Source organism: Athene noctua, chromosome 2, assembly GCF_965140245.1.
Source record: "Athene noctua chromosome 2, bAthNoc1.hap1.1, whole genome shotgun sequence".
NCBI lineage: Eukaryota > Metazoa > Chordata > Aves > Strigiformes > Strigidae > Athene > Athene noctua.
In genome coordinates this window covers 50637617-50664968 of record NC_134038.1, presented here as the reverse complement: position 1 = coordinate 50664968, position 27352 = coordinate 50637617, and the positions used below count along the sequence as shown (strand labels likewise).

At 39.8% G+C, this 27352-nt stretch overlaps 1 protein-coding gene across 1 annotated transcript in view; it reads left to right on the top strand.

Moving 5' to 3' along the window:
- The window catches only part of TAF4B (TATA-box binding protein associated factor 4b), a 73016-nt gene that overhangs the window by 12966 nt on the left and 32698 nt on the right, over positions 1 to 27352 (top strand). The window contains exons 2-10 of the mRNA XM_074899045.1: positions 2703 to 2851; positions 3612 to 3719; positions 7935 to 8102; positions 8210 to 8332; positions 10472 to 10561; positions 13864 to 14487; positions 19943 to 20078; positions 20667 to 20772; positions 26045 to 26217. Of these exons, the coding sequence (XP_074755146.1) occupies positions 2703 to 2851; positions 3612 to 3719; positions 7935 to 8102; positions 8210 to 8332; positions 10472 to 10561; positions 13864 to 14487; positions 19943 to 20078; positions 20667 to 20772; positions 26045 to 26217 (1677 nt within the window). The remainder of the gene's footprint in view (positions 1 to 2702; positions 2852 to 3611; positions 3720 to 7934; positions 8103 to 8209; positions 8333 to 10471; positions 10562 to 13863; positions 14488 to 19942; positions 20079 to 20666; positions 20773 to 26044; positions 26218 to 27352) is intronic.

Sequence of the window (27352 nt, the reverse complement as noted above, 5' to 3'; positions counted from 1 at the left end):
TTGTATTGACTAATCCTGTTACTAGAAGGAAAGTTGATTTGTGTTTCAGGGTACAGTGCTGTTGGGGAATCATTGCAGTTATGGTCACATGTAAGGGGGTACTGGGACTTGTTAATATTCGTAATGGTTGTTTTTTGTTTACTTTTTTTTGGAGATACCAATGAATTTGCATATGAACTGTATTGTATTTGCAGAAGTGTTGGTAGCAGTGTTGCTTCTGTGTAATTTTCTGTTGAGTGGAATCTGCTGGAAACTCCCCATTCAAGTGGCTGGAGGATGGGATACTCTTCAGTCAGGGTCTCTATGTCTGGCAAATGCTAACTGAAGCTTTGGAACAGCAGCACAGAGAAAAACCCAACCCTATAATCGAGTTGACTGGGTAATGATGCTGTTTCTTCTATGCAGTATGATTCCTAGAAGTAGAAATTGTGCTTTTGACAGTTTGGCTTAAAAAAATGGGCGTAATGCATAGTGACAAAATACCCAAATACGTGAAAATGAAGCACTTTATTTTTCTAGATCTCTAAAGGAATTTAATGATAAATGTGTATGTGCCTTCTCAAAGAGTAGAGCTAGCAATGAGATTTTTAAGCAACATGAAAAAAGAAAAGCCTAAAATGTCCAGTAGCAACACCTCTGTCATCCTGAATGTAGACCTAGAGCAGAGAGAAATGCTCTTGCTATCAAAAGTGTGGTATTGTCAGCTTTCTCTCTTCCCCTAAAATCTGCGTAAGCATGTGATGTGAACAAGGAAAAAAATGCCCTTTTCCTGACAAATTGTATGCCATGAATCACTGTCTAAATAAGATGACATGAAAATAAAATTAGAATTCTGATGTTTTCTATGATTCCGGGTATTCATTGATTAAATTAAACGATCCATCTGTACCTAAATATAATTATAGTCAAGACTTCAGTGGAGGAGGAGAAAGCTGAGTTGTCAGATGGAGTAACAGTGTTTTGCTGGATATGCAACTCTCTTGTGCATCTGCCCCATCTAGTAAAGGCTGCTTGAGAAAGGAGGGAATAATCTAGATGCTACTCCTGCAGTATCAATTTGTGTGTGCTATGTAAATGGCAATATGTTGACTTTACATAATTTTATACCAAGTTTTGTGTTGTCTGGCAATATCATCTTATGCTTTTAGATGTGGAGGATGAAAAGCTGTTTCTAAGCATGTGGTTATAGCTTGATCTTTTTTAAAAACAAAACCCAGCTCGTGGAGCTTGTGGCTTTTTGTTGTATCCATTTAAACTCAGGAGCAGTGTTTTAGGCTGTATTGTACAGCAATGTTTTGACAGCTTCCAAACTAACCAGGTAGTAAAGATTTTCATTGATGCAGTCTTGTTTTACACTAGGAAAGATCATAAGTGTCCACAGAAGATTCTTCAGATATTTGATAACTTGTAATGCAGTCCTCAAAAAATGTTGAGGTACTCTTACTTGCACATCTTGCATTCTCCTGTACCTTCCCCCTTTTATGCAAAAGGTCTTTGCTAAGTGAGCTGCTTGAGGGATGGTAGTTATAGCGGTGGATTCTGCTGTGAGGTGAGGCACCAGCAAATGTAGGGTGCTTTGTAGCTCCCTTGAAGGATCTGAAGCCGTTCAGACCAGAGATGGAGCTAGCTTTTTGTATTTGTGACCCTGATAAAACGTCTGGATTTTCCAGAGCCTACCCTTTAGTAGGGGAATGGGGAGGAGGAGGCATTTGTAGCTGAATGGTTTCCAAATGCAGGGAAGATGGGACTGTGTTGTGGCGTCTGACAGATTCTCCTTAGGGTGATTTTCATTTGAAAGCTTTAGTAAAACTACTAATTGTTTGCTAACTGCTTAATTGTTTGCCGTTACAGCTGATGGGGTGTGAGAAAGGTGGTAGGAGTTGAATCGTGATGGGCTGATATTGCTGTAGGTTTAAAAGGAAAACATAAGAAAAGAAACGAAACAAAAGCAGGCGAGCCTCTTTCCTTCTCTCTTTTTTTTTTTTTTTCTTTTTTTTTTCCCCCCCATTAGAATCTCCCTGTTTGGCTGTAAGCATCTGTGATTTAAAGCATGTATTTTAATGCTTTGGATGGACCCTTGACAGAGCGATCACTTCAAATGTCTGAGTGGCCTTGGCCTTGGCTTTCATTGGAGACCACTGTCCTCTGACCGAGTGGAATGGTCTTGATATAGGCAGCTGAACTGATATTGATGTTTTTGAATTGAAGTGTTCAGTTCTCATTGCAGGTTTTCTGTAAACCGTATCTTCACCTGTAAGTATGTGCCTAAAAACTCAGAAAGTGAAAATGTACAGAGGCAGCCAAGTGTGACAGTGATGACAAATTTTGCAGGTTGAAAAGCTACTTAAAGAAGTTACACAATCCCCGAGCGTGTGTGTGGGGGGGCTCTCTGTATTTTTAATGTCCAGAATATCTTCTTGACTCAATGAACTGCTCTGCAATTTGCATCTTGTTTGCAAATAGTGTTGCGATGTGACTGTCTAGTTGTTTTTCTCTTGACTTTAGGAATTGTTTTCTGTCATAATATGCAGAGTAAAGCTGATGTACACTTGGCTCTTAGATGTCTTGGCAGCTGTTCCTTGCAGTAAGAAACTAAATATTACATTGTCTTATCAGTGTGACCTAGTTATTTCTTCCACAGAAACATTGGAAAGCCATAATATCGCTTAATTTCTAACAGTCTGCATGTTTTTCTCCAACAGGAACTGTTCTTATCAGAAGCAGTAATGGCCAACTAATGCTAGTATCTCAACAAGCAATAGCACGAGCACAGAACCAGCCACAAAATAACACAAGTGTGAGACCATCTGTAGCAACCAGCACACCTGCAATCAGAATATGTGCTGTACAGGTAAGTTTTCGTAGCTTTAATTTGACATAGCTGTATGTTACATAGTTATAACAGGCAAACAAGTTATGGAGGGCTAAATAAGCATTTGAACTTTCTGAAGAACAGCATGATGGTGTTTTGGTTTTGCACATAATCATCGCTATGTGCTTTGCTTTCTGAGTTTGAAAAATCTGCTAGCTGTTACATATGGTATAGTTCAGATTAAGCAATTGCTCTCTGGTGATGAAGATGTGAAGGGTTTTAAAAAAACAGCCAAACAATCCAAAACCAAAAACCTACCCAAATGGCTACTGCTTGTAACTGCAACCTTGGGATCCTCTGACAGGATACTTCTTTGAAACTGAGTGAAGCTGAGGACCTTTCCCATGTCCCCAGGACGTTTCTCCTTCCCTGAGGTCTGCTGGCTTTTTGCTTCCATCTCTTGTAATGTGGTCAGCATGCAAGAGTAAGAGCAATTACAAAAAAAGTAACCCTCTGCGTATTTCTTTCCAACATGTTCATCTTTTAACCGTTTTATTCTCATTAGACATTGTGTCTAAATATCTCTGAATCTGTTCATGAGTATGAAACTGGTAGACATACAGCTTTGAATCATTTTTAAACTATGTGAATTATGGCTGTATTGTTACTGTAAGAGCGGGTATTTTGATTCATACCGGACAAGAGCAGGTACTAACTTCAGTGTCTGTTTGGTCATTGATTTGTCTGACAACTGTTCTCTGCACGTGTTTGTTTATTTTTAATTTTTGTTTGTTTTAAGAACTCTGGCACCCAGTTACTAAGGAAAGTAGCAGCTACTCCTGTGAAAACATTATCTCAGACAACAAATGCTGTGGCTTCCACTGTTCAGCCACCTGTTGTAATACAGGTAGGTAGCAAGCTTTATAGTACAGTGGAATAAGTGACAGACAAAACTGAAGAAAATGGATGCATTCTTGCTATTTCTAACTCTAATCTGGTTCTTGGTAAGCTTGGTAACTTCTGTCCTCACAATAAATTATTTCCTAAATGTCTTTTTTAAAATGCATAATATAATATGCTTTGCCAGTCTGTGTCAGAACATCTTCTCCCACTGCAGTATAAAATGCATGAGCAAAGGACAAAACAAATAGTTCAAAGAGCCATTTCCAGTGCTTGTGTATCCTGTGACAGAGCTCCTTCAAGCTCTAGCTGAAGCTTTTCTGCAAGATGGAGACTTTCTAATGCTTTCCTGTTGGGGTTCCCCCATTCCTTAAGGGGGAAAAAATCTATACCTGAGATGATGTTGAGGGGGAAATGAGCTGTCTGCACCAGACAAGCTTTTTTTTCATGTGTACATTTCTTTCCTTCATTAAAAACTGAAGGAAGGTCATAGCTGAAGACCTGTTTTCTAACTGAGTTTTTCAGACAGGTTGTGCAGATATGAACTGTAAATAGACAGTCATTGGAAATGTCTCATTATTTTTAGGTAGTGTTTTTGTCTTATTTCCTAGGTCTTATTTCTCGTTTTCTAGAGAAAAATGTTGTAGGACTCTTCTGAAGAGACTCTTGCTACCTGTAGAGTATGAGACTTCTAGATATAGTTCATCCACCAGATGGGGACCAGAGTTCTGGATAAGCATGTGATGAAAACTACTTTCCACAGCTAAAATTCTCTGTTCTCCTCATAATCTGGAGGAAAAATCAAGGAGAAGTCTGGCTTTTATGTATCTTTTGTGAATAAGAGCTTTAAGGAGACTGTGCTGTAGTGGTTGACCAAGGACTCAGTAAATGAGCAGGATCAGTCATTCAAAAAACCATGCTGGATGTATGTTCTTGACCTTGAGGGTGTTTGAAGGATTGGGGGATATGTTTGCTGACAGTGGTAACTAACAGTCTGACTTAAAATTTGTCCTTGTGCTATTCTTCTGTATTGGCAACTAAAAACTACTCACAACTCTATGATCTTTATTCTCTTCATTCTCACTTGAAATGGATAATGTTGGGGCTAAAGGGAAAAATCCAGGGGCCTCTCTTAATACATTTTCTGTTTTGCTTAGAATGGAAACAACATACCCTTTGTGTTTAAGAACAGTAAAAGGTATTCCATACCCACTTTTATTTTGGAATACTAGCTTGCAAACTGTGCCTGTGATCTCTATATAGAGATCTTTAGGATATAAAAGCAATAGTCATCTACTATACTACCCTTGCACTGGGGAGAAGAGATGAAGGTAAAGATTTATTCCATCTGATGAATGAAGCTGCCTGCATCCTCACACTCTCATGTGGATAAACGTTGAGATTTATCATGCTATTAACTTTTCCTTTAACATACATCTGCCTTTGACTTGGTTCTTCTGTACTTTCTTAGTTCAGTTTTGATGTAATCAATTTAACTTGTGTTCTTCTGAGATATTTGAAGGGGTAGACATGGAGTATTTTTTGTAAGCCATATTTTTGTCTGTTTTAGAACCTGGAGCACTTCTAATGAGCCACAGGGCTGGGTTTGAACAGCAGAAATTATGACTCTAGGAAAAATTAAAGCGCTGGGTTTTTTTGGAGTGGCTTCCTTGGAGCCCCCTCTGTTTTGCAGAGGATTGCAAAGCCCTCTGTACAAGCTCCTCATACAATAAAGAGTAAATGGGTGCAATAGGGATGCATACAGCCATCACAGGGCCACTTCACTCCTCACTCTGGGGGGTGGACAAGAGAGGCATGCTGACAAGGGAGTCTGTGCATAAGGTTGAAGGGAACTGTCTGAGGAAAGGAAGGAAGAGCTCTTGGGTCGGATTTCCTTGGTGGTGGTTCATTCATCAGTCCTAAAAGAACTTGTTGATGTTAGTCTTGAGAGTATTTTGTGGTCACAGGAGAGGAATGTTGGTGTGTAAGTATGATGTCATCACAAAAAGTGGGAGACAGTGAAGAAGAAATAATCCTTGGCTGGGTTGTATATCTCCTGTGTGAAGTACAACTTGGAACGCCGCTATCTGCAAAATTCTTATCTAGTTATTGACTCCAGGATTATTTTCCTCATCTAGAAAAATATTTCAATTTTTTGGCATTCCTGAATGTTTAGGCTCTGAGGTTAGGCAAAATACCTGCACATTTTTATTTTTTACCTTCTTCCCAGATGGGGTAGTGAAGCTGCAAAGTATCTAATTAGCATCACGCTGGGGCACTTTCATTTAGATGCAGAGCACTTCTCTTGAAAGTACTTCAAAATATGCAGGATTAATGCCATTTTTTTGGCAACTGTTTCTCTGTTGTTCGAAGTGAGAATGAGAATTGTCAGTAGTGAAAAAGGTTGAGGGCAGATGACAGAAGTTAATTCCCATATATTCATCTTCTTGGGAAAAGGGTCCAGCAGACTTCCTGTTGTTCCGTCCCTCAGCTGATAAAATGCCGTTCTGGTCTTGATGTGTAAACATGCTGGAATTTGCAAGAGATCAGCTCCCGTGAACCTCATGTTTTCGACTTTTAAAAGCCCAGGGCATTGCAGCTTGACAGATCTGTGCTCCGTCCCCTTCCGTCTTCCTCCCATCCATCTGTTTGTGGGATTCTCATGCCCAGTTTGCTTCCCTGTGGTCTTAGAGCTGTTGAGCCTCATCCTTGGAAGAGGCAGTGGTGGTGGCAAAGATCCTGCAGAGAGCTATTAAAGTGTTACCAACAGTGGGAGCCTAAGCTGGATAGCTTTCTGGTAGCTGCCGCCTTCTTTCATGTCAAGCTGGCAGCAGCTTGCAGGGGGACAGACCCCACCCAGGAAGAAAATAATTTATAAAGGTGCCAGTGTTTTGCTTTAGCTTTAAATGTTTGTTCATTAATTTTCCTTATCCTGAAAGACTTAAAAGCCCTTTGATATTCTACATGATGTCTGTCCAACTCTGATCAGGTTTTTTTTTTTTTTTTTTTTAAATTCATGGTAGGGTAAATTAGGCTCTTGTGTTACTGTCTTATAATACAATTAGCAAGTATTAATTTGTTATTGTTGGATTAAGCTGCAGTGTTTTAAATGTGTTAAGAGTCAATGAAAGCAATTGTGTTGTGCAGATCCGAACCTAGAATTTGGCCTAAAACCCCAGACTTTCTCTTAAGAGGTTTGGAGGAAGAACGGCACCCAGCTTAAGGGTTCAAATGCAAACCTGAAACTCTTGCTTTTCTGTAACGTGGAGGTCAATCTGGGTTTTTTTTTAGCTTTCAAGTTGAGAAATTGAAAGTGAAGTCTCTTACTCATACTGTATTCTGTTTTATCAGAAGAACTGTGTGGGGTTTTTGGGTGTGGATTTTTTTTTTCTTTAAAATCTGAAGTAAAAATACTTCAGTTTAGTAGGTTTTGCTCTGGAAATTTCTGTTTAGCCTGGTTTGCAAAGGAGAGAGGTAACTCTTTGTTTTTTACTAAACCTTCATTACTCTCCTGTTGCTGGAGCTTCTGAATCTGTTGGTAAATTCTAATGAGATTTTAAAAAGAGTTCTCAGAATAACTGAAATTTGTGAGGGTTTGTGTTTGGGCAGTGGAGAGCGAGACCCACATTGCTGTCCACAAGGAAAAGGCAGGAAGAACGTGGTAGGTGCATTTTCTCAGCTGGCTGCTTCTGCTGGCACATACATCCTTCCAAAGTGGATGTGATGTCTTTTGCCTACTGTGTGTGTGATATGAAGAGTAAGGGATACTGCAACTGGGGGAGGAGCTGCAGGGGGTGAAAGGAAGATAAATAATCACTTTGGGTCATATTTATTTATCTTCAGAGTAGTATCACCTTAGCATTGTCCAAAATTCATTAGTCTTGGACTGTAGGAGCCTGGCAAAGTTAATATATTGTTTTTTTCAATTACCTTTCTCTCTTCACTTGAAGTTGCAGGCATTGCTTCAGTCTGGGTGACCCTTTGTCATTTCTTCCCCCACCCTTGATTTAAAAACAAAATTGTGGCTGTGGGGGTTCTGTCATGGTATTAAATAGAGCCTCTCCAGGCAAATGAATCCAAACTTTTAAAAAGAAAAGATAAAAATTGCTTATTTATGTTTTAAATAGTAATGTGGAGGGAGGGTGCCACCTTATATACTAGCAGAATACAGTATGTTTGTCACGTTAGACTTTTTAACCAAAGTGTTATTTTTTCTTTTCAGCCAGCAGCTGCAACAGCTAGTGTTACTACAGTTACTGCTGTAAAGCCTTCGAGTACTGGAACACCTGTAAAACTTCCAGTTACAGGACCACCTGCACAAGCTATCTCCCAAAAGGCAGTCTCTGTGAAAGCAGAGGGCACAACAGTAGCACAGACCAGCGCTTCTACAGTAAGGAAAAAAAAAAGTTTTTAATTAAAAATTAACATTCTCTATATTCATCAGAGGTTGGAGAGCCAATGCAGCATCTAACAGTCTTCTCTTTATTTTCATGATAGGAGATGCTAGAGAATGTGAAGAAATGCAAGAATTTTCTTGCTACTCTAATAAAACTGGCATCTAGTGGGCCTCAAGCTCATGAGATGGGGCAGAATGTGAAGAATCTGGTGCAAAATCTATTGGTGAGACTTTTTTTTAAAACAAAGTGCATAATTTGTGTACCGTTTTTGACATTGACTTCATCATAGTTTTGTTCCTTCTTTTTTTTTAAACAGCTGAAGAGTCGGATTTGTGGCTGAAGTACACCTGACCCTCTTACATTATAACTCTTATTTTAACCGAATCCGATGCTGTATTTTCCACCCTCACGTTTCTGTTTCATTTTATGCACACAGGTAGCTGACTGACAACAGGAGGAGCTGATAGTGTTAATACAGCTTCTGGGTCTGAGGTGATTTTTTTTTTTTCCATGTTAGTGTAGTTGTGAGACCTCAACAGCAAGAGCATTACTTTGGAGGTTGTAGTGCAGTACTAAATCCATACTACTGCTTTACACCAAGACAGGACTGAGTTACAGGTTGATAGTGAATCTTCAGTGGAACAAGCATGATGTTATCTATGTCTTTGGACAGTGGGATGGAGACAGTAACATGGTGGCTGCCAGTCTCTCCTTGCAGGTGGCTTCTATATGCTGCTTCATGCTGGACCCTAGCACAGCTGGGTTTTCTTGGTAACGATTTCTCCTGCCACTTCTTACCTTGGCATTTGACCACTGCTGCTGTTTTGTTGTTCCGCTATAGCAGAAGGCTGTGGGCTGGTGGAGGGGGACATCTTTGCTAGGGGTACCAAAGGACTTTACAGTCTAGAAAAGCATGGTGTAGACAAAGGTGTAATTACAGAGAGCAGATTGTTTGAAGATGCAGCCTTGCAAAAATTTTATTCCTATGCCTCTCTGTCCCTGCTGAAGCTTTTGTAGGAACATACTAGAGTTGTTCCTTCTTGTGCTTACAGTACTTTTATTTTTTTTTTCTAAGAACATTTGTTACCAGACATTAATACATTAACCCTGCACTTGTTTGCTTTTTGTAGTATTTTAAAAATGCTGATTTTCTGCTATTCAGTATGTGTGTATGATTTAAATGAGAAATAAATAAATCCTTTGTATATATGAGGGAAATTAGTAAATGGCAGCTCTGAAGTAAAATTGTCCTTAAGGCAGCGCCTAATGAAATGAGTGTCAAGTTCCCTGTATGAACTGAGATGTAGTGTACCGAATCACTGTATATGTATTGGTGAGACCTTGGTAACCTGTATCCACAGCTCAGTGAGACCTAACAGACAGATCAAGTGACTAAATATGAGAGCTGCTGTAAGTTCTGTGTGTCTGTGAATATACAGTCCTTAAAATCCCTGCTCTGATCATGAAGCTCTTTGGAATGGTTGTTCCAAAAGAAAAATTACTCCTCTCATGCATATTCTCTGCAGAGACAGAGATTGATGTTGGGTTCCTTCTTCCTTGTGTGTCTGTACCTTCTTGGAGGAGGTTATGTTCTTGGTGACTCTGTGGCTGGGTCTCACCTGGGAGGGTGAGAAAAGGCAGCAGTGTCTGGAGCTACCCACCACCTTATTAGCGTCATGGTGGCACTGAAGAAGTGAGGGGTCTCAGAAGAATGCAGCTTCCTAACTCTCCCAAGCCCTTAAGCCAGGTGTTTGTGCCTGGGGCAGAGCAAAAAGCATCAAGAAAGCATCTGTACTCGGGAAGCCAGAAGAGTGTTACTGTGGTGTTATGCAGAAGTGATGTTCAGGTTCTGATTTTGAAAGATAGTGTTAAGTGTTCTGCTTTATCATGCTATGAATGCATTAGACTAGAATTGTTTTACAAAAACTACTGAGTTGTCTTTTGTCTCTGGTCTCTTTAAATAGATCTTTATGCAGATAAACTGCTTTTACAGAAAAAAAGTACTGTAGTGGATTTTAAGTATCTGAATAACAATGAGGTACTCAAAAGGATCAGTGCTACTTATAAACTTGTTTCTATCAGTTCACTTCAGTGAATGGGTGTTTGAACAAGTATCCTTAAGTGTGTTAACTGCCTGTAGTTGAAGACAGTAATTTAATTTGATAATACTATATCTAAATTACTACATCATTCTATCCTAAAACCTTTTGTTTAAAAATACAGGAGGAAAAAAGCATTTGAGTACTGAAATGGAACAATTCCATGATAATATAAATTTCAATGAAGTTTTGATACATCTGGGGAAAAAAAAAAGTTAGAGTCATAGTTATATCTTACCACTGTAATTATGCTTTCCTCTTAGGAAGCAAAAATTGAACCAGAAGAATTTACAAAAAAGCTTTACATAGAGCTCAAGTCATCGCCACAACCATATTTAGTTCCTTTTCTGAAGGTAAGTGTCTGATTGTGGATATGTAACATTTAATGAGGGGAGGGAGGAGGATCAGAAAATAAAAGGAAAGAGTAAGAGCACTCAAATAGGTATTTGCTCGGGTCAGTTGAGGAAAAGGTGCTTAACCTAACCCTGTGTGTCTGTTGCTCTGGGGAAGACAAATTTTTTGGGGAGAGAGGATTACAGAGTTATTTACGCTGTGTTCTTAAATTGGAGAGTAATTACCCTCTAGGCATTAATGGAGACTAATGTTTTTGAAGCTGAAGCATCTAGAGTAAAGCAGCTGTATTAAGATGACCTCTTACTTTCTCATCAAAGCTGTAGCCTCTTCGGAGTTCTAATGCAGAAGACTGACAACAGCGGCTGTGCACATCTTATGCAGTATTTAAGCTCAAGAATCTATATAAAGCTATTTGTCCGCTTGCTGATTTATGTTTAACTGGAGGCAGAAAAAAAAATCCCTCCTCTTTCTCCAGAAAGGGTCTGGCAGGACTACTTCCGTTTAGGAAAAAGACAACTCCACCTCTGTTCAAGCATAATCACATAAATTAAAAAATCCTCTCAACACTCATAATCATATGGTAGATTGGTACTGACAAAATAAAAATTAACATCTTTGCATAGCAAGCGTTAAATACCAGCAAAAACATGGAAAATCTGGTTACATTTACTTAATTTCACAGTATTCTTAGGCTTAATAGATCTGTACTTTTCCTTGGCATTCATTATAGAGATGATGGAGAATCAAGAAAGAATAGTTAAGTGGTAAAGATAGGACAGAGGTTTTCTGGAGTTTGTCCTCTTCCTTAGTATTTGACAGCACATGTGATAATGTTGATACTACTTTGGATGACTGGTGTTAATTTGTTCAAGTGTGGGATGAATATTTTTGTTACAGTGGCAGCCTTTAAATGCTTTGCTAACAAGTTTGCCACGAGTCTAGAAGACTACAGTCATCTCTGCAGGGCTTGATAAAAAATTTTCATATTGGTCACTTATTTATTCTCTGTTTGATTTCCTGGAAGCTTCTTAAATGCCCACGCAAAACCTAGAAAAACAAACAGCTCAGAGTATGGGTTTTCCTGCATCTGGGGCAGCTCTGGATGCAAAAAAATCAGGCTGTTGAGTGCAGGGTTGGTGTGACTGACAGGTTTCCTATGAGGTGCATGGAGTCTCAGCAGAGCACTACTAGCTGCCAGGGCAAGTTTGGCTTCAGATTTAGTGTAGCTGCTTTCTGCAGGGCCCTGGCTGCTGAGCCCCACTGGATGTGGGAAGGCTGTGCCTGTGTGGGGCCAGCTCAGGTGCTGCTGTGCTGTGTTCCTGAAACAGCACAGGTGAACCTCAGTAGCTCTGCACAGACCCAGCCTAAATCTGTCACAGCTAAACCTTGTCTGGGGCTGGTGAGCCCTGTTAGCTCCAGACTAGCTCATGCGAAGGAGCCGAGGGGTGGCTGCACTGCACTTGCTGATGCTTCTACTCCCTTCAGGTCCCCTGAGGGTTTATTAGCTCAGGCACTGCGCTCTCCTCATGCACTCACAGAAGTGCTCAGCCGGGGTTAATAAGCCGTCCCACAATGTGGAGAGTGTTACACTTGGTGCACAGACCTCGAGGCAGTTCCACAGGAGTTTAGTTGGGTTCATCAGTGCAGGTCAGATCCTGACCCATCACAGCACAGATGTTGCACATTTCTCCTGAAGCATTTCTCCTGCAGCGTGCTGGTATCATTTAGGCTTTTCTGTTTTGCGTACTATCCTTACCCGCTAATCCTCGACAAGATGCTCTCTCCCTGGTGCACGCTATATTAACAAAGAAATACTATGACTTCAGAAACGTTGTTTAAACATTGTCATGGTCAGTTAGCTGTCTCTGTAGTGTTACTGATCCTATAAAACATTTTTCACCCTGATAGCGTTTTTCCAAAATACCTTAAGGATGTGTAGTTGATACACACCAGTTAGGTCTGGTCTGTAACTCTGAGCAGCTGTGATGGGCCTGAGTGCCAAATGGAAAGCTGACTTCAGGAGCACTTCTGTAAGGTGCTGTGGGAATTGGTGCTGGCCTTTTTTGTGGGGGAAATGCCTGCATCTTAAGTCTGGAAAGACATGTGATTCGGCTTGTTGCCAGTTCACTTTTAGCTATTGAAGTGGAGTTTTAGGGAGGACTCTCTGGAGTTGTCTCTTATCTTTAAGCTGCAGGTTTTTGATGAAGTTGTTGCACATGTTTTGTTTTGTCTGTTCAAATAGGTGGAAAAGTACAGTGACTTTGGCTGTGAAGCCTGTTTGATTTTGAAATCTGCTGGATGCTTTTGGTAAATAAATTGCATCAGGAGCATGAGGAAAGCTGAGCAGCTTTTTAAAATAAAAGGAAGTGAATGTTAAAGATAGGTGTGCTGCAGAAGATCCAGATTTGTAAACAATTTCTTCACTTGGTATATTAGCATGTGAGACATGTTCCTTTTGCATGAAGCCCAGAGCAACAGCACTATGCTGGAGACGTAAAAACTTCAGAAACTGTCAAGGGGGGAAAAAAAAGGTTTTGTGAGAATATACAGGTAGCTGCAGAACTGATTTCCCCTGGTTCTGAGCCATAACAGATTGTACATAGTCAGGGAGAAAAATCTGTAGAGAGCTTGAAGATTATTCTGTCCATTAACCTTCTCAAACACAGCTGTAGTAAAAATGAGATGTTGCCAGATACCTTTACTAATGTTCTCCTGTTGCAGAGAACTGTCTGGCTTAAGTGTGCTGCTGCAGCTATACAGAGATTATTAAAGTGGTATCCCCCCCTAGTGTAGATATAGCTGTATTGGTATAGAAATGCTGGTATCTTCAGAGCTTGCTTCTGACTTCAATGGATAATTTGTAGTTCTCTGTCAGAGAGGCTCTGTGAAATAGGCACAGCTCTTACAATGTATCAGGGTTTTTTGGCAAAACAAAATTTTTTGAGGTAGTAAAGCAGCTAAAATGATCTTATTCTGAAACATAAATTCCAAACTGGAAAATCTAAACATAGGAATGAAGTTAAGGGTGAGTTTCCCTATACATGGGGTTTGCTACATGCAGTGAAGCTGTGGTGACTGACGTTTGCTCAGCCTGTGCTGATAAATCTTGTGGTCTTCACTGAGCAGCATTGTCATCTAATTGAAGGGTGCCTGAATTCTAGCAAAATTTGTTTGGAATAAGCAATTTGTTGTCTCATGAAAAATTAAATTGGAAAATGAGGAAGAGGATTCAGTTGCTAATGTAGCAGTATTGTGGAAGACTGCTGATATTACATCCAGTGTGTTTTCATTTTTCTTCTAGAAAAGCATGCTTGCCTTACGGCAGCTAATGCCCAACGCTCAGAGCTTTATCCAGCAGTGTTTGCAACAGCCAGCTCCAACCCAAGAAGCTGTTTTGACTTGTACCTCTGCAACACCAGCTCCTTCGATAGCAGTGGCAACCCTGGCTGTAACAACAACTTCTCTTCCATTTATAAAACAGGAATCTGCCTCTGTAACAGTCACAGCCTCTCCAGTTACAAAACAAGAATCTGCCTCTCTAACAGTCACAGCCTCTCCAGTTACAAAACCAGTGTCTGCTAGTGCATTGGCAACAGCTTCTCTGCAGACTGTGAAGCCTGTTCCTCCTTCTGCAGTGGTGACAGCATCTCTTCAACCTGCAGCTCCAGTGCTTACCACAACAATAGCAACATCAGGGCCGAATGCTATTCAAACTGTCAAGCCAGTCTTCCCCTCTGCTGTAGCAACACCATCTCTCCAGTCTACAAAGCCAGTGCTGGTCTCTACAGCAGCATCTTCAGCAACAACCCCTCTCCAGCCTCTGAAACCGGTCATTGGAACCCCAATCAGTATTAAAATCTCAAAGCCAAACTCCATTGTTGCACAGTCAGTGGGTGCTCAGCAGGTCGTTAAAGTGAAACAGTTGGTAAGATTAATTTCTCTGCTTCTCTGTAGCCGGGCTTCTTTAGTTTCATAGTCAAAGAATCACAGAATACCAGGTTGGAAGGGACCTCAGGGATCATGTGGTCCAACCTTTCTGGGCAGAAGCACGGCCTACACAAGGTAGCCCAGCACCCTGTGCAGTTGAATCTTAAGAGTGTCCAATATTGGGTAATTCACCACTTCCCTGGGGAGATGATTTTAGTGGCTGATCATTGTCATTGGAAAAATTTTCCTCTTGTGTCCAACTGGAATGTCCCCAAGAATCTTTTCCCTTCATCTTTTCCATGTGACTCCTTGTAAAAAAGGAAATCTCCATCTTTTTTGTAGCCACACTTTAAATACTGGAACATGGTGATAGGGTCTCCCTTAAACCTTCTCTTCACAAGGCTGGACACACCCAGTTCTCTCAGCCTTTCCTTATATGACAACTTTCCCAATCCTTTGATCATCTTGTTTTTAAACATATGAATCTAGTCTGTCATTAGTTAATTATATTTGTTATAGTTTAGGGATATTGAGCCCTTGTTGAAAAGGTGACTCTAAAGCCAAGCTGTAAACTCGATCTCTTGCAAGACATGCTGACTACCATTCCACCAGATTGAACATCCAGCTTGAGAAACAAGGAATAGGAGTTCTGACCCCTGCTATGGGTGCAGCCAGGCTAGGTTGGCATCTGAAGAAAAGGCAGGAAATGCTAGTGTTGGAAACAAAAATTGCTGATGGTATGCTTACATTAATTACTGTTAGATGCCCCGTTAGGGCTGTGCCTCAGCTAACCAACAGGGATTTCAGTCTCTCTAGCTTGGTGGTTCCTACCTTGGATACTTTGCAGGCACAGGTGGCTTGATGTTGTTTAGTGATACGTTAACTGAAATGTATGAACGAGCTCAAGGAGCTTTTCAGAGCAGAGTTCTGACCTCCAAATTTACTAAGACATGTTAATTATGAAGTCATCTGAAAACGAGTTTTTTTCCTATCAGGCCTCATTAGCTAACAAATTCCAGGAGGAATAAATGTCTTATTAAAACAATACCCTCAAAAGCAATGTGCTAACATTTTTTTTCTTGGCACAGGTTAACTTCTTGCTAATGTTAATGTTAAATACCAACAAACTGTGGATTGCAGGTATACCCAAAAGAGCAATGTTGTGAAATACAGTAGGTTTGGTTTATGGGTGTTTGAGATACCAAGCAGTATGCTAACTGGTCTACTTGTAAGTAATGTTCTCAAGTATTTTGGGAGAATAGTCTCCCTTTGGCAGATAAAGAACTCAATTCTTGAATAGGAGTTCCTTGTAAAGATTTCTTCCTTAAAAGAGGGGAAAACATCAGACTTCCTGTGAAGATAGTATAGTAGAAGATCTATAGTAGGGAATCTAGTGTATGAATTTCCTTTGTAGTTTGTTTATTGTGTATACTTGATTTAACAGTATTCAGACCCCTAAAATGTTTTGCTTTTTTAATTTTCGTCCTTTCAAAGTGCATAAGGTGGATAAAATGCAAGAATCATGCATTCTAAAGAGCTTATGCTACCAGCTTTTCACCTTTCCAGACTTGCTTAAAAAGAACAAAGCACTCAACTGTATGGAGGGGATGAGGGGTCCTCTTTATGAGTGGGTTTGTTTTTTAAAAACAAAACCAAACACACACCCCCACCCCCCAAATGAACAGTTATCAGGCATATGCACTGACAGTCTTTGACAGCAGTAGCTAAAGCCAAATTGGAAAAGGAGTTGGTACCCTTATTGTCTTTGAGGACTAAATTTGAAATTCCAGCCAGAAGAAAATGAGGGCTTCTTAGGTTGTACAAGGGCTGGAGAGCAGTTTGGCTACACAGCAAGCCATGTAATCCAGGGGAAAGGTTGACCATCTGTACAAATAGACGGGGAAGCTTAACTACACTGGAGAGTCAAAACACTTTTTGAATATGATTGGTGAACTCAAGAAATTACTTCTGCCTTCTCCACTACTGCAGTGTGGCAGCCTATTGCAATTGCTTTTCTTCACTGTGCCTTACAAACACTGATTTTCATACAAAACATGTTTTTAATCCCCATTTGAGTAGATCCCAGGCACAGTGATTAAAATACTTGATCTTCAAAATACCTATTTGATTTTGGTCTTGGATATAGTTGAAGGGCTGAGTTGACCACTTCACAGCTTAGCCATATCAGGAGCTTGGTGTTTATTCAGACATCCTATTAGTACAAAGAACAAGTTTGAAGCAGATGGATCTTCTAGGGCTTCCCTGATGCTTTTCCTTGAAAGGACAGAGGGTCACTTTCCTCCCCCAAGACAACAAATCTGGATCTCCCCTCCCTAAACAGAAGGGTCCTGCTGCCAGCTGAAAAGAAGCACATGCCAGCTGTGCAAATCTGTCCATACAGTGCTGCCAGAAATTTCTTTCCCTTTCCAGCCCTCAGGGTTTTCTGTTGCCATACACTCCCTCTTCATGCCCATTTCTAATTTAGGTCTCTTTTGCTTGTAGAACGTAAAGCAAACTTTTATGTGTCAGCTCTGTTGTAATGTTGGTGGTGCTTAAGAATGCAGCAACACAATATTTTAATATCAAAATTGTGACTGAAGTGATGTAACATACAACTGTTATTTCTGTAGCATGATTATCAAAACTCTGGGTTTGTATGGTGGACAGAGAGGGGCCTGTTCTTTAGGGATGCTATTGGGATTAGTCACACGCCTGTGCTGTGAGAGTTGCACCTGTGAAAGGGTTCCCTCCTGAGGATGTTCTTAACACAGCCTCATTTAAGGGCACTGGCTTACAAAGAAGCTTGGATCTTGGAAATAAATCTTGTCTTGCTGTAGTATTGCTTTGTCTTTTGTTAAATCACAATAAATGAAAATTCACATTACTAGTTGCTGGCTTCCAATAGTGAGAAAGCTGCGGTGAGACTACAACTTCATGTTAAGCATAAAGAGCAAGAGTTTTATGGTGTAGTCCCTGCAGTTACCGGTGAGACACTCCCTGGACATAGCTGATGGTTGAAGAAAGGAGTGAAGTGCTTGTGCTGTTCCAACTACTTGTTCTTAGTGTTGAGCCCTCAGAGCTGAACTGAGCTTTCTTGAACAGTCTGCTCTGTTATTTTTCAAGAGTTTTTTGTTCTGGATGTATGGTTTTGCATTCAGCTGGTGAGGCTTCCTTCATGAAGCAATACTGCTTGTAGTGTGTGATGATACCTCAGCATCTCTCTGCTGATCTTCAAACTTTGCTTTATGAATGTAAAAAAGGTTCAAGTAAGACCTCTCTCTCAGGAAGTTATGCTATCAGATGGATGTTGCATTGCTTTTTTTATTTTTTTACTTAAAGCGTGTTGGTGCTTTTTATTCTGATGTCTCTGTTAACCTACTTAACGGCACAAAGGAACAGTCTCTTTTGTTTATTACTTCTTGCAGCTAACCTGAAAAAAGACAATTAGTCTTTCTCACAGATACTACCTATTTTTGTAATGCTTCTTTCTGGCATTAGATCCTTGTCGATATTTCTAGGAGTGTTGCCCTCTCCTGTTGCAAGTCCCAAGGACTTCCAACTTCTGTTAGTCTAGCATCTAGAATGGCAAACAGAAAATCAGCTTTATTGCCAACATGTCCTTTCTGTTTCTCGTTGATCTAGTCTCCTTGGTTACTTATTTTCTAATTTCCACCTAGACTGTTGATTTAAGATTGCCTATCTCTGTTCTTTTGTCTGCTGTACCTTAATCTTGAATGCTTATGTCTCCTCCTGTGCAGTTTCAGTGTCTTGCAGGCTGAAGATGAAGCATCATTCTTACTGGTGGTAGGGAGGATCTCTAGGTGCATGTCAGTGTGGGTGCTGGCAGAGCCTGTGAGTAGTTTGTCCACGCTGGTCAGTGGCTCAGTAATTAGCTGAACACGTAAATGATGCTGTTAACATTATTTGCAACTTGCATCGTATGGATCTTTCAGAAAGATAAAATTACACTTTGGTAAAAGCACACAGAAGCAAATGCTAGGAAGTGCTGCATGGGTGAGCCTGGACTCTGTCCACAGTCTGTCCCTGTAGTCTGGTTCTTTCCTCTTATGGATCTTATGTTTATTCTCAAGAACTGTCTGTTCAATGTCTGATTTTCAGACACCACCTTCAGTTTCGTTATTCTACATTACTGCTGCTATGCCAAACCACAGTGCTATTAATATGGGGGTGGGTGGGGTGTATGTTGACTATTTCATACACACAGTACCTCTTTTTGTGAATGTGTGATGCTGATGCTGATGATGTTTACTGATAAATCTGAAGTTAGATGACAGAAGGAGACAGCCTAATTTCTGAAGTATAATAAATGTCAATTCTTTAATTAAATCTGAGCGTTGCTGTACAAGCACTCTGTAGACTTTCTGAAGTTAGAATAAATGATGTAGAGGAGAAAAAGTGGTTTCTTGACCTTGAAAATTCCTTTGTATTAGATTTTTGCTGCTAAAAAGATAGGATTCGATTTGAAGATGTTGATAATTTTGTGCTTTGGTAAAGCATGTCTTTCTACTACTTGTAGTAAAGAACTTTTCCAAATGATGTATCAAAAGCTGCAGCCCACATTCTGCTAGCTAGGAGGCTTAGAAATGAGGCTTTTAAGAATGCTGCAATTTTATTACTTTCTTGCATTTCAGTAGCTGCCCCTGAAGAGGAGGAATTAGTATTTATGGACTCTGCCTGTAGGTCTGTGTTGTGGTGGCATCCTGCTCTCTGGTTTTGTTTCTTTCAAGAGCCTCTTTTAAACAAAACTATCAACCCCCTTACTTTTTACCCTTCAGCAGTGTACTGATGTTTTTGTATAGAGACTGTACTTCCTATAGGTGTTGCTAACTGCTACTTCATGTTCCCACTAACTGATGGTGGTCGGCGTACTTTTGCTTAACACTTTGAAACTTGGCATCTCAATTTACAGTTGATGTTGTGGCTCCAATAATGCACTGGTAACTTTATAGTGTGTACTCTTAATTCTTGGCAGGAAAAGGATTTCGTGCAAGACTTGCAGCTGTTTGTTTTGGCATTCTTTCTTTTTAACTAGGTGTGTGTGATACCTACCCTTTTGAACTTGCTGTCAGGCAGACTCAATATTCAATTGTTAGTCTGTTAAGCAAGATTTAGGGAGAGAAAAGCCTCTTAGTGTAATGGTTTGTGTAGTACTCAGTGAAACTCGTCTAATATGGTTATCAATAGAGAGTAGGGGTGAAGTGTCAGCGCTCACTGAATGAGCTGGAGCTAAAGCTCACCACCAGTTGTTAAGATTTGGCATGAAGTAGAAAAAAGAAAGTGAGGTTTTTCTGAGCATGTTGGTTGCTTTAAACTGAAAGGTAGACATGCATGGGTGCCCAGTGATACTTCTGGCTGAACCAACGTGTTGATACTATTTACTTCTCTGTATGTTTAGCTCTTCTCACTCCTGCAAATGGGTTTTCCATTTACAGGTAGTCCAACAACCATCAGGAACCATTGTAAAGCAAGTATCTACAGTCCCCCAACCCTCAACACTGACCGTACAGACAACCACTGAGGAAAGGATGCCACTGAATACACTTGTTCAAACTAATCGGTTTCCGACAGGTAAAGTGGAACCTCTTTAATGGAGAAGGGAGAACACTGTTGATGTATAGAAATAAGTGCAGGCTGTTGTTAAATTGTAGGAATGTAAGGTGGTTGTCTAATCTAAGCTCTGCAGTAAGTTAAGTGTCTATACTGTCTGCTTGGAGCTCTGGTGGCACTTGTGCCAGAAGTAGACATGACACTCTGTCACAAGCATGTCAGTCAAACATTTGTACTTGTTAAAATACTGTGAATAAGCTCCTTGCAGTGAACTTCCTTTAAACTGTGATGCTTTTGAGAATCGTTTCATGAGACTTTGCTTTTTCCTTCAACAGGGTCCAGGTTGATGCATAACATGAGTTGGTCTCAGCTAGTGAGTCTTCATAAAACCTTTCACTGGTCAGCACAGAGGAGGGTATTTGCTGAGAGCGTGTAGGGTTTTTGGCCATACAAAACATGTAGAATGTAAGACTATAGAATGTCTGTTTTCAGATGGACCTGCTTTGTTGTTACTGATTCTGCAGTAGCCTTTGCTAGAAGTATGAACTGATTAAACAGATGTCTTAGCATTTTGCTTACTACTATGCCATGTTCTTTCGTTTGTTTTAGGTTCCATTCTGAAACAAATTACCCTGCCAGGAAATAAAATTCTGTCGCTTCAAGCATCTCCTGTTCAGAAAGCTAAAATAAAAGAGAATGGAGCAACATCCTTCAGGTAAAGATAAACAATATCAGAAGTTTACTATAGGAAAAAACCAAAAGGAACAGACAGCAAGTATAGAGGTGGGAATGGAGCCCAAATAAAAGCAACTTGTTTATTATACTAATTGGCAAGAGGGAATCTAAAAATTTTGACCTCATAGCAGATGTTAATTATTTGTAATGTAAGAAAAGTGTCCTGATGAGATCGGATTTTCATCATGCTATCGCAAGAGTGCAATTATATGAACAGTGTCCATCAATATGTATTAGTTTTTCACTTGTAGAGGAGGCATATTGATCTCCATCCTATGAGTACCATTAACTAATCTAAATCAAAGTTACCTTGTATTGAAAGCTCTCCATGGGATTAGAACAAATACAACTTGTTTTTTACAGACAGCCAGATAACATTGAACTGTTACTTGGGCTGGCTGGTAACCTGTCTAAAGCTCTGTGCTGTATTTCAAAATTTTTTATTAGCTCCTCTTACAAGCTTGTTCCTGTATGTAGAGGTGAAAGTCTTTGACTACACCTCTAATTATGGCTTCTGGCATATTCTTTAGGCCTTTAGATTACAAGAGTGCTTAAAGCTTTTACTTCTGGTAACTGATTAACTTTTCAAAAGCAGAAATTATTTCTGTAGCTCTGAAATGTAATACTGGAACAGAGGTACAGACTGCCATAATCATTACTGGTCTTGTGACTTTTAAGTCAAGCTTGAAGTTACTCTTCCAGGGATAAAAGCAGACATGAGACCTTTGTTGACCAGTTGACTTCTCATCTCTTGAAAGCTACAGCTTTGTGTGCACTGATATAGACAGAGTTGTTGTTTATAGTAACATACAGTATATAATGAACACTTAAAACACTGGTAGCCAGAAGTTGAAATGAAAAGCTGATGTTAAAGCAATATCTCTGTTCAGCTATCTCAAGTTTTTATGAAATATACTTCGGATTATAATTTGGGATTTAATTTTTGGGTGGTGATGTTTGGAAGAAAAAAAAAAAGACTTCATAAATATAATAGTTTGAAAAAAAACCCCAAAAGCAAACAAATCAACTCCTACTAAAAAATTAGAAACTTCTTTTTCTGTGATCTTCCAATTGGAATTTATCAGCTGCCTTACATGAAGAAGTTTGAATTCTTGAAATTCCTTCCCTAAGTTGTTAAATTTTTAGTGTAGGAAAAACTATAGTTTTACAGTGTGATCCAAGACAGATTTCTGTTCTTGCTGTTGGATTATGATTTTGAATTCTCCTGGACTTAAGTTACTTTCAGATTTGAAATCTCTAAGTTGTCTTACATTTTTCTATTAAGTCTGTTGTCTCTGAAGAATACACCCCTGTTGATGCTTCTATTGACTATTATAACCAAACTTTCTGACTTTAAAGACTACATATGAGAATCTTCATATATATGAGAATCTTCATATATCTGAACCTGGACAGTGTGTACCTGAACATGTGTGAGGCACCATGGCCCCCTTTCAGCTTTTGTGATGAGATTCGTTATGGACAGAGAGCATGTGTTGTAACTGATGTGATTGTACATGTGACACTTCAAACTGTGTACTGTCATTACAGTATGTCATCGAGCCCGATTCCATCTGCCATTGTGTGACTGGGTTAGGTTAGGATCTGAGAACTTAATACTCACTAAGCTGTACTTAGTAAGCTGCAATTTGACCTTGTCTGCTCTTTAATGGGCTGTTATAGGTTGCTTGAGATGAGCAGTAGAAAAAATGGTGACACACACCCCCTCCACCCCCTACCCCACCAAAAAAAAACCTTGCAGAAATTATTTAAGCTAAGCATGGGCATGGCTGACACTTGATTGTCCCGTGGCACGTATTGTAAAGGTCAGTCTGTTTTAAAAGCATCAAAATCTTCATGAACTGCTCTACATACTTTTCTAAAGTAAATGCTAGAGAGCACCCTCTAAAAAAATATATTTGTTTTGCATCTGTTCTATTTAATATAGTTGTTCCCCAGAGCACATACAACTCTGACTTGTGCATTTTGTCTGGAAGATACTAGTAATCTCAACTAGCAGACAAACAAGAGTGAGATGATGGAGTAGAGAAGGTCTGGGCAGCTGCTCCTCCTGCCCCATGGTGGTGGAGAGCACTGATGGTTCTTGCTCTGCTGGAATTGTTGTGTCTCATTAGTTGTCCATGATGGTGCATGGAGGTTTGGGTTAAGCGTGCCTTGCTAGTTTTCCCTTTGACTGTTATATAAAATGGAGTAAATAAAGATGAATTCAAAAGACATGTGCGTTGGTCAAACACCAGAGGGTGCCACAGACTTACTTTTCAGCCAATACAGGCAAATGCGTAGATGTGCAGTGCAGCTGCATTGTTCAGGCTTCTTTTCCAGTGGAGTATTTGGTATAAATGTCAAACCTGACTTCATACAGGGTAATGCTCTGAACTCTGTCTTCTGTTTTCCCCCTTGTTCTGATAAGTTTAAATCTCTGGACATTTAAAACACCTGGGAGAGTTTTTCTTCTTAATTTCTGGATGTGACATGATCAGATGCAAAAAGCATTAAAGGAGGTGGTGTGGAAGAAGGGCTTTATGGTGGGATTGCTGAAAACAAAAGCAAGTCCATATCCAGCAGAAACGTCTGCATGTATACTCTGGAATATTTAAAATTTATCATTTTGGTAGAATGATTTTTATAGTTTACCAGAAGTACGTGATGCCTTACTTAAAATGACTGAGGTTTGTTTGAACATCAGGGAAAAAAGAATAATAAAAAGTACAAACTTAACATGGGTTCTGAAACTTGCATTAATCCTTAGTGAGCACTGCTTCTAAGGAACTGTAACGGTAGTTTCTTTGGGTTAAGTAAAATAAGCGCAGCAGTGTTTTCGTAGGTGCAAATTAATCTTTCATCAAGGCTAGTGACTTGGTGACTTAATGCAAACTTAATGCCCCACAGTGAAGAAGTTAAAACTGGTCCTTGAAAACAGTATGGGTGAAGATGTCTGCTTGCATATAAACTCTTGTATATGTGTACTCAGAGACTGTGTGCATGGAAGTATTAAAGAAAATAGTAACCTGATAAAGTCTGGTTTTAGAGAACTAAAACTTGTGTATGTAGAAAAGTGGATAAATGTGTAGCATAAAAGCTTATGTGCTTTTTGCTTGAGTATTTGGAATATGTGGCCAGATTAAAAGCTAAAATTATTTACTGAAACTGCATGCTATACAGTTGTACCTGAGGTACAAGCACACTTACTTGGATTCCATAAACAGCTCCACCGGGGTAATGTCAGATTCCAGCATCTGCGGCTCTGATGGCTTGCATCTATGTTCTCGGTGCTAGTTGTGCTGATTTTGTAATCTCCTTTATCATCAGATTAGTGGCAGTCACTGCATTCTTGTCTCTGCCACCAGCAAAGACTTTTCTGTAGTGGTCATTAAGAGGAGGCAACTGGAGTGTACTTGTGAAGATCAGTTAGCACTCAATTAGCATGCAGTGAAACTTCATTTACAGGCTTCTTGAAAGATCAGAGTCGCTTTTAGGCTGACAGAGCATGAGTATATGCTTGGAACTGCTCAGTTGCTGCTTGTGAAGGCGTAGGAGGAGGGAAACTGTTCTGGCAGCGTGACTTAAACTTCAGCTTTGAATCGTAACTGTGGTCACTTAACCATTCTGCCAGTCCTAGGATTTAATGCTTCTCTTAGCACAATGGATTTGGGGCACAAGCCTAATCAGAAAGCTATGTTTAGTTAGACTTAATGAATGAAGCTGATTTGAGAATCTGTTGGGTCTCCTTTTCCCTGAACAAATAGCATAAGGACTCCTGGCCTTGAGGGCACACAAACAAAGGCCTGGAGGAGTAGGGGACAGCTGGACTCCTTTCCTACCTAGCCAGGCTTCTCTCCAGAAGTTTGTGGGAGAGAAGACTTGCACCATAGAAACCTATTGAAGCCCAAAGGAGAAAATGCATCTATAGTTCAAGAAAAAAATCCCAATGCTGTCTTGGGTTGGGATTGTGTAATACTCAAAAGACACATGTTCTAATAGCTTCAGCTTCTACCTATTGCCAGTGAGAAGACAGCCTTCAAGAGATCCCATTTCTCTTAATAATGGCAAGTTTCTGACTAACCCCTTGCTCAAGAGTTACATAGGCCACACAGTGTTTTTTGAAGATGAACTTTATCAAACCTTGCCAGCAACTACTTTACAGGATGGGGGTCTGTGTGGTTTTGGTTTTGGTTTTCTTTTTCCAAATCAAAAAACCTTCCAAATGAGTGCTTCCACCTGTCTGTATTATGCTGACTTGTGTTCTGGTTCTAAACCCTTGAAGGCACCATTAGGGCCTTTGTCACTTTGTGAATCAAAAAAGAGTTTCTTCTGGTGATGTAAACTTAATTGAAAATAACTTGGGTATTTGCATTGTGTTAGTCTTGCAAAAACTTTTCCTGTATAAAATTCATTCAATATTTTAACTAAAACGATCTTTTTTTTAAAAAAAAAAAGAAAAAGCTGCGGCACACAGGCTATTTGCTTAGTGTGAGCTTTGCCACGATTATAGCTAGTCTTAGTTATGTTAGCCCTAAGTATGCCAGACTTGAGTTTTTATTTTGAACATGTAGACCAAAGCTGCTACAGCAGAATCCAGCTAATAGAGGGATGTTAAGAACCGGAGCTCTGCTTTCAGAAGCCTAGCACCCTCCCTGCTACGTGTGCAAGTACTGTGTGGTAGGACTGATTGAAAGGGCAAGGTCTGGTTTGTATCTTGACAACAAGTGTTTGTATCTTATTTTTTAAGGGAGCTCAGTAAAAGAAAAGTTGCAGATCAGGTTTCTGCTAATACACTTGCGCTGTAAGCTTCAGTTCTTAGGATAAGCATCTTGTTTAGAAAATGGGCTTGTTTAGACGTTCAGTGAGTCAGTATTCAACTTAGTTCAACACTTGGTTCTACCTGGTGAATTAGAGTTTTAGAACAATATCAGGCTGTAAGAGTGGTGGTGCAAAGTGGGGGGCTTGTGGGGACTTTTAATCCAGGTTTACCTCAGTCCCTAGTTTCCAAGTTTGTCAAAATTTCAATTTCATGTAAAGGATTTGCATGCATAGCAACTGAGGCATTAGCCAAGCTAAAGGTTTGAGAGTCACTTCACTGAAGTATGAAAGCTTTTAGGAGCTGTCTGTCCATGTTCAACCCACACTTAGACATCTATTGTATAGGTGAATGTGGCTGTTTGTTGAAAGTCAGGAGGCTTTCTCTTTGTTTCCATTCTGAATTAAGCATAAAATGTTGGTTTTCTCTTTAGTAGAGATGAAGATGACATAAATGATGTGACTTCTATGGCTGGGGTCAACCTGAAAGAGGAGAATGCGTGCATTTTGGCAACAAACTCTGAGCTTATTGGTACAGTGATCCGCTCTTGTGCAGATGAACCTTTTCTCTCCTCAGAAGTGCTTCAGAAGAGGATCTTGAACATAGGTGAGAACAAAACATCTGTAACAGATGTGTGGATGTGGTATTTCCTTGCCTGTTTCATTAGCCTACCTCCAGTCTTTGAAAAGGGAGCTGAAACTATTAAGATATGCCATCACAATTCATGTCTTTCTACCAAACTATATTCAATTTTTATTTCCCCTTGTAGAAAACAACTGTACTTTTAAGAAAAAAATAAATTGGTGCTACTTTTACATGTGAGAACTGAACAACTTTATTACTCTTAAAGCTAATGGAATACATAACCATATAGATGCTAGTGTCAAATCAAACACTTAAGGAGGCTCTTCTATTCCTGTGGCTCCTAACTGACTTTGCTAACAACTTCTGCATTCTTCAGCCTGTTCAAATATATGTACTCTATTGACCAACATCAGACATCCTGCCCATGTGATTAGGGAGGAAGTTTCAAACTGTCAGTATGCACAGGGCAGACCTTTGTTTATCACTCTTTCTATGGAAAAGTCTTTCATTTTATGCAAAAGAGATGTTAAAACTGTTTGTATTGGTGAATAATACTGTGGAATGCATGTTGAATGGCTGAGACTAAACTGTAAATAGGAAGTTTTTAGTGTTCGTATCTGAGCAAAATAATAACTGTTGCTTAGCAATGTTGTATTATGTTAGAGCAGGGAGCATACTTTTGTATAGCACCACACTGATTGGTACCACTACCGCAAACTGGATGAATGTTGCTCAACTCCTTGCTCCTGCTCTCTGCTTGGTAGCAAAGCAGTGAGTTTTACAGCTGAGCGTTCAGGAGAGCCTGCAATTCATACGTGTAGTCATAATTCTGTCACAGTGGTTTAACTACATGCTCTCAAAGTCTTCTACATGCAACTTGTTCTTAGTCCAAACTAAGTAGGTAGCCTGTGACAAGCACGTAACCTGCAGATGCTACCTCAATGCATCCCATGTTAGTTAGCCAGATGTGCCATCTGAGCTGTATGGGGCATAGTTGAGTGAAGTAAGTGCTATGCTACTAGTGAAAAAAGGAAAATATACATTGAAACTGGTGCAGAAGCTTTTCTCAAAATTCAGTAGAGGGTTAAACAGTCACACATGGGAAGTAGATAGAAGGAAAAATGAAGAGCTCTACAAAAACATGAAGACAAAGTGC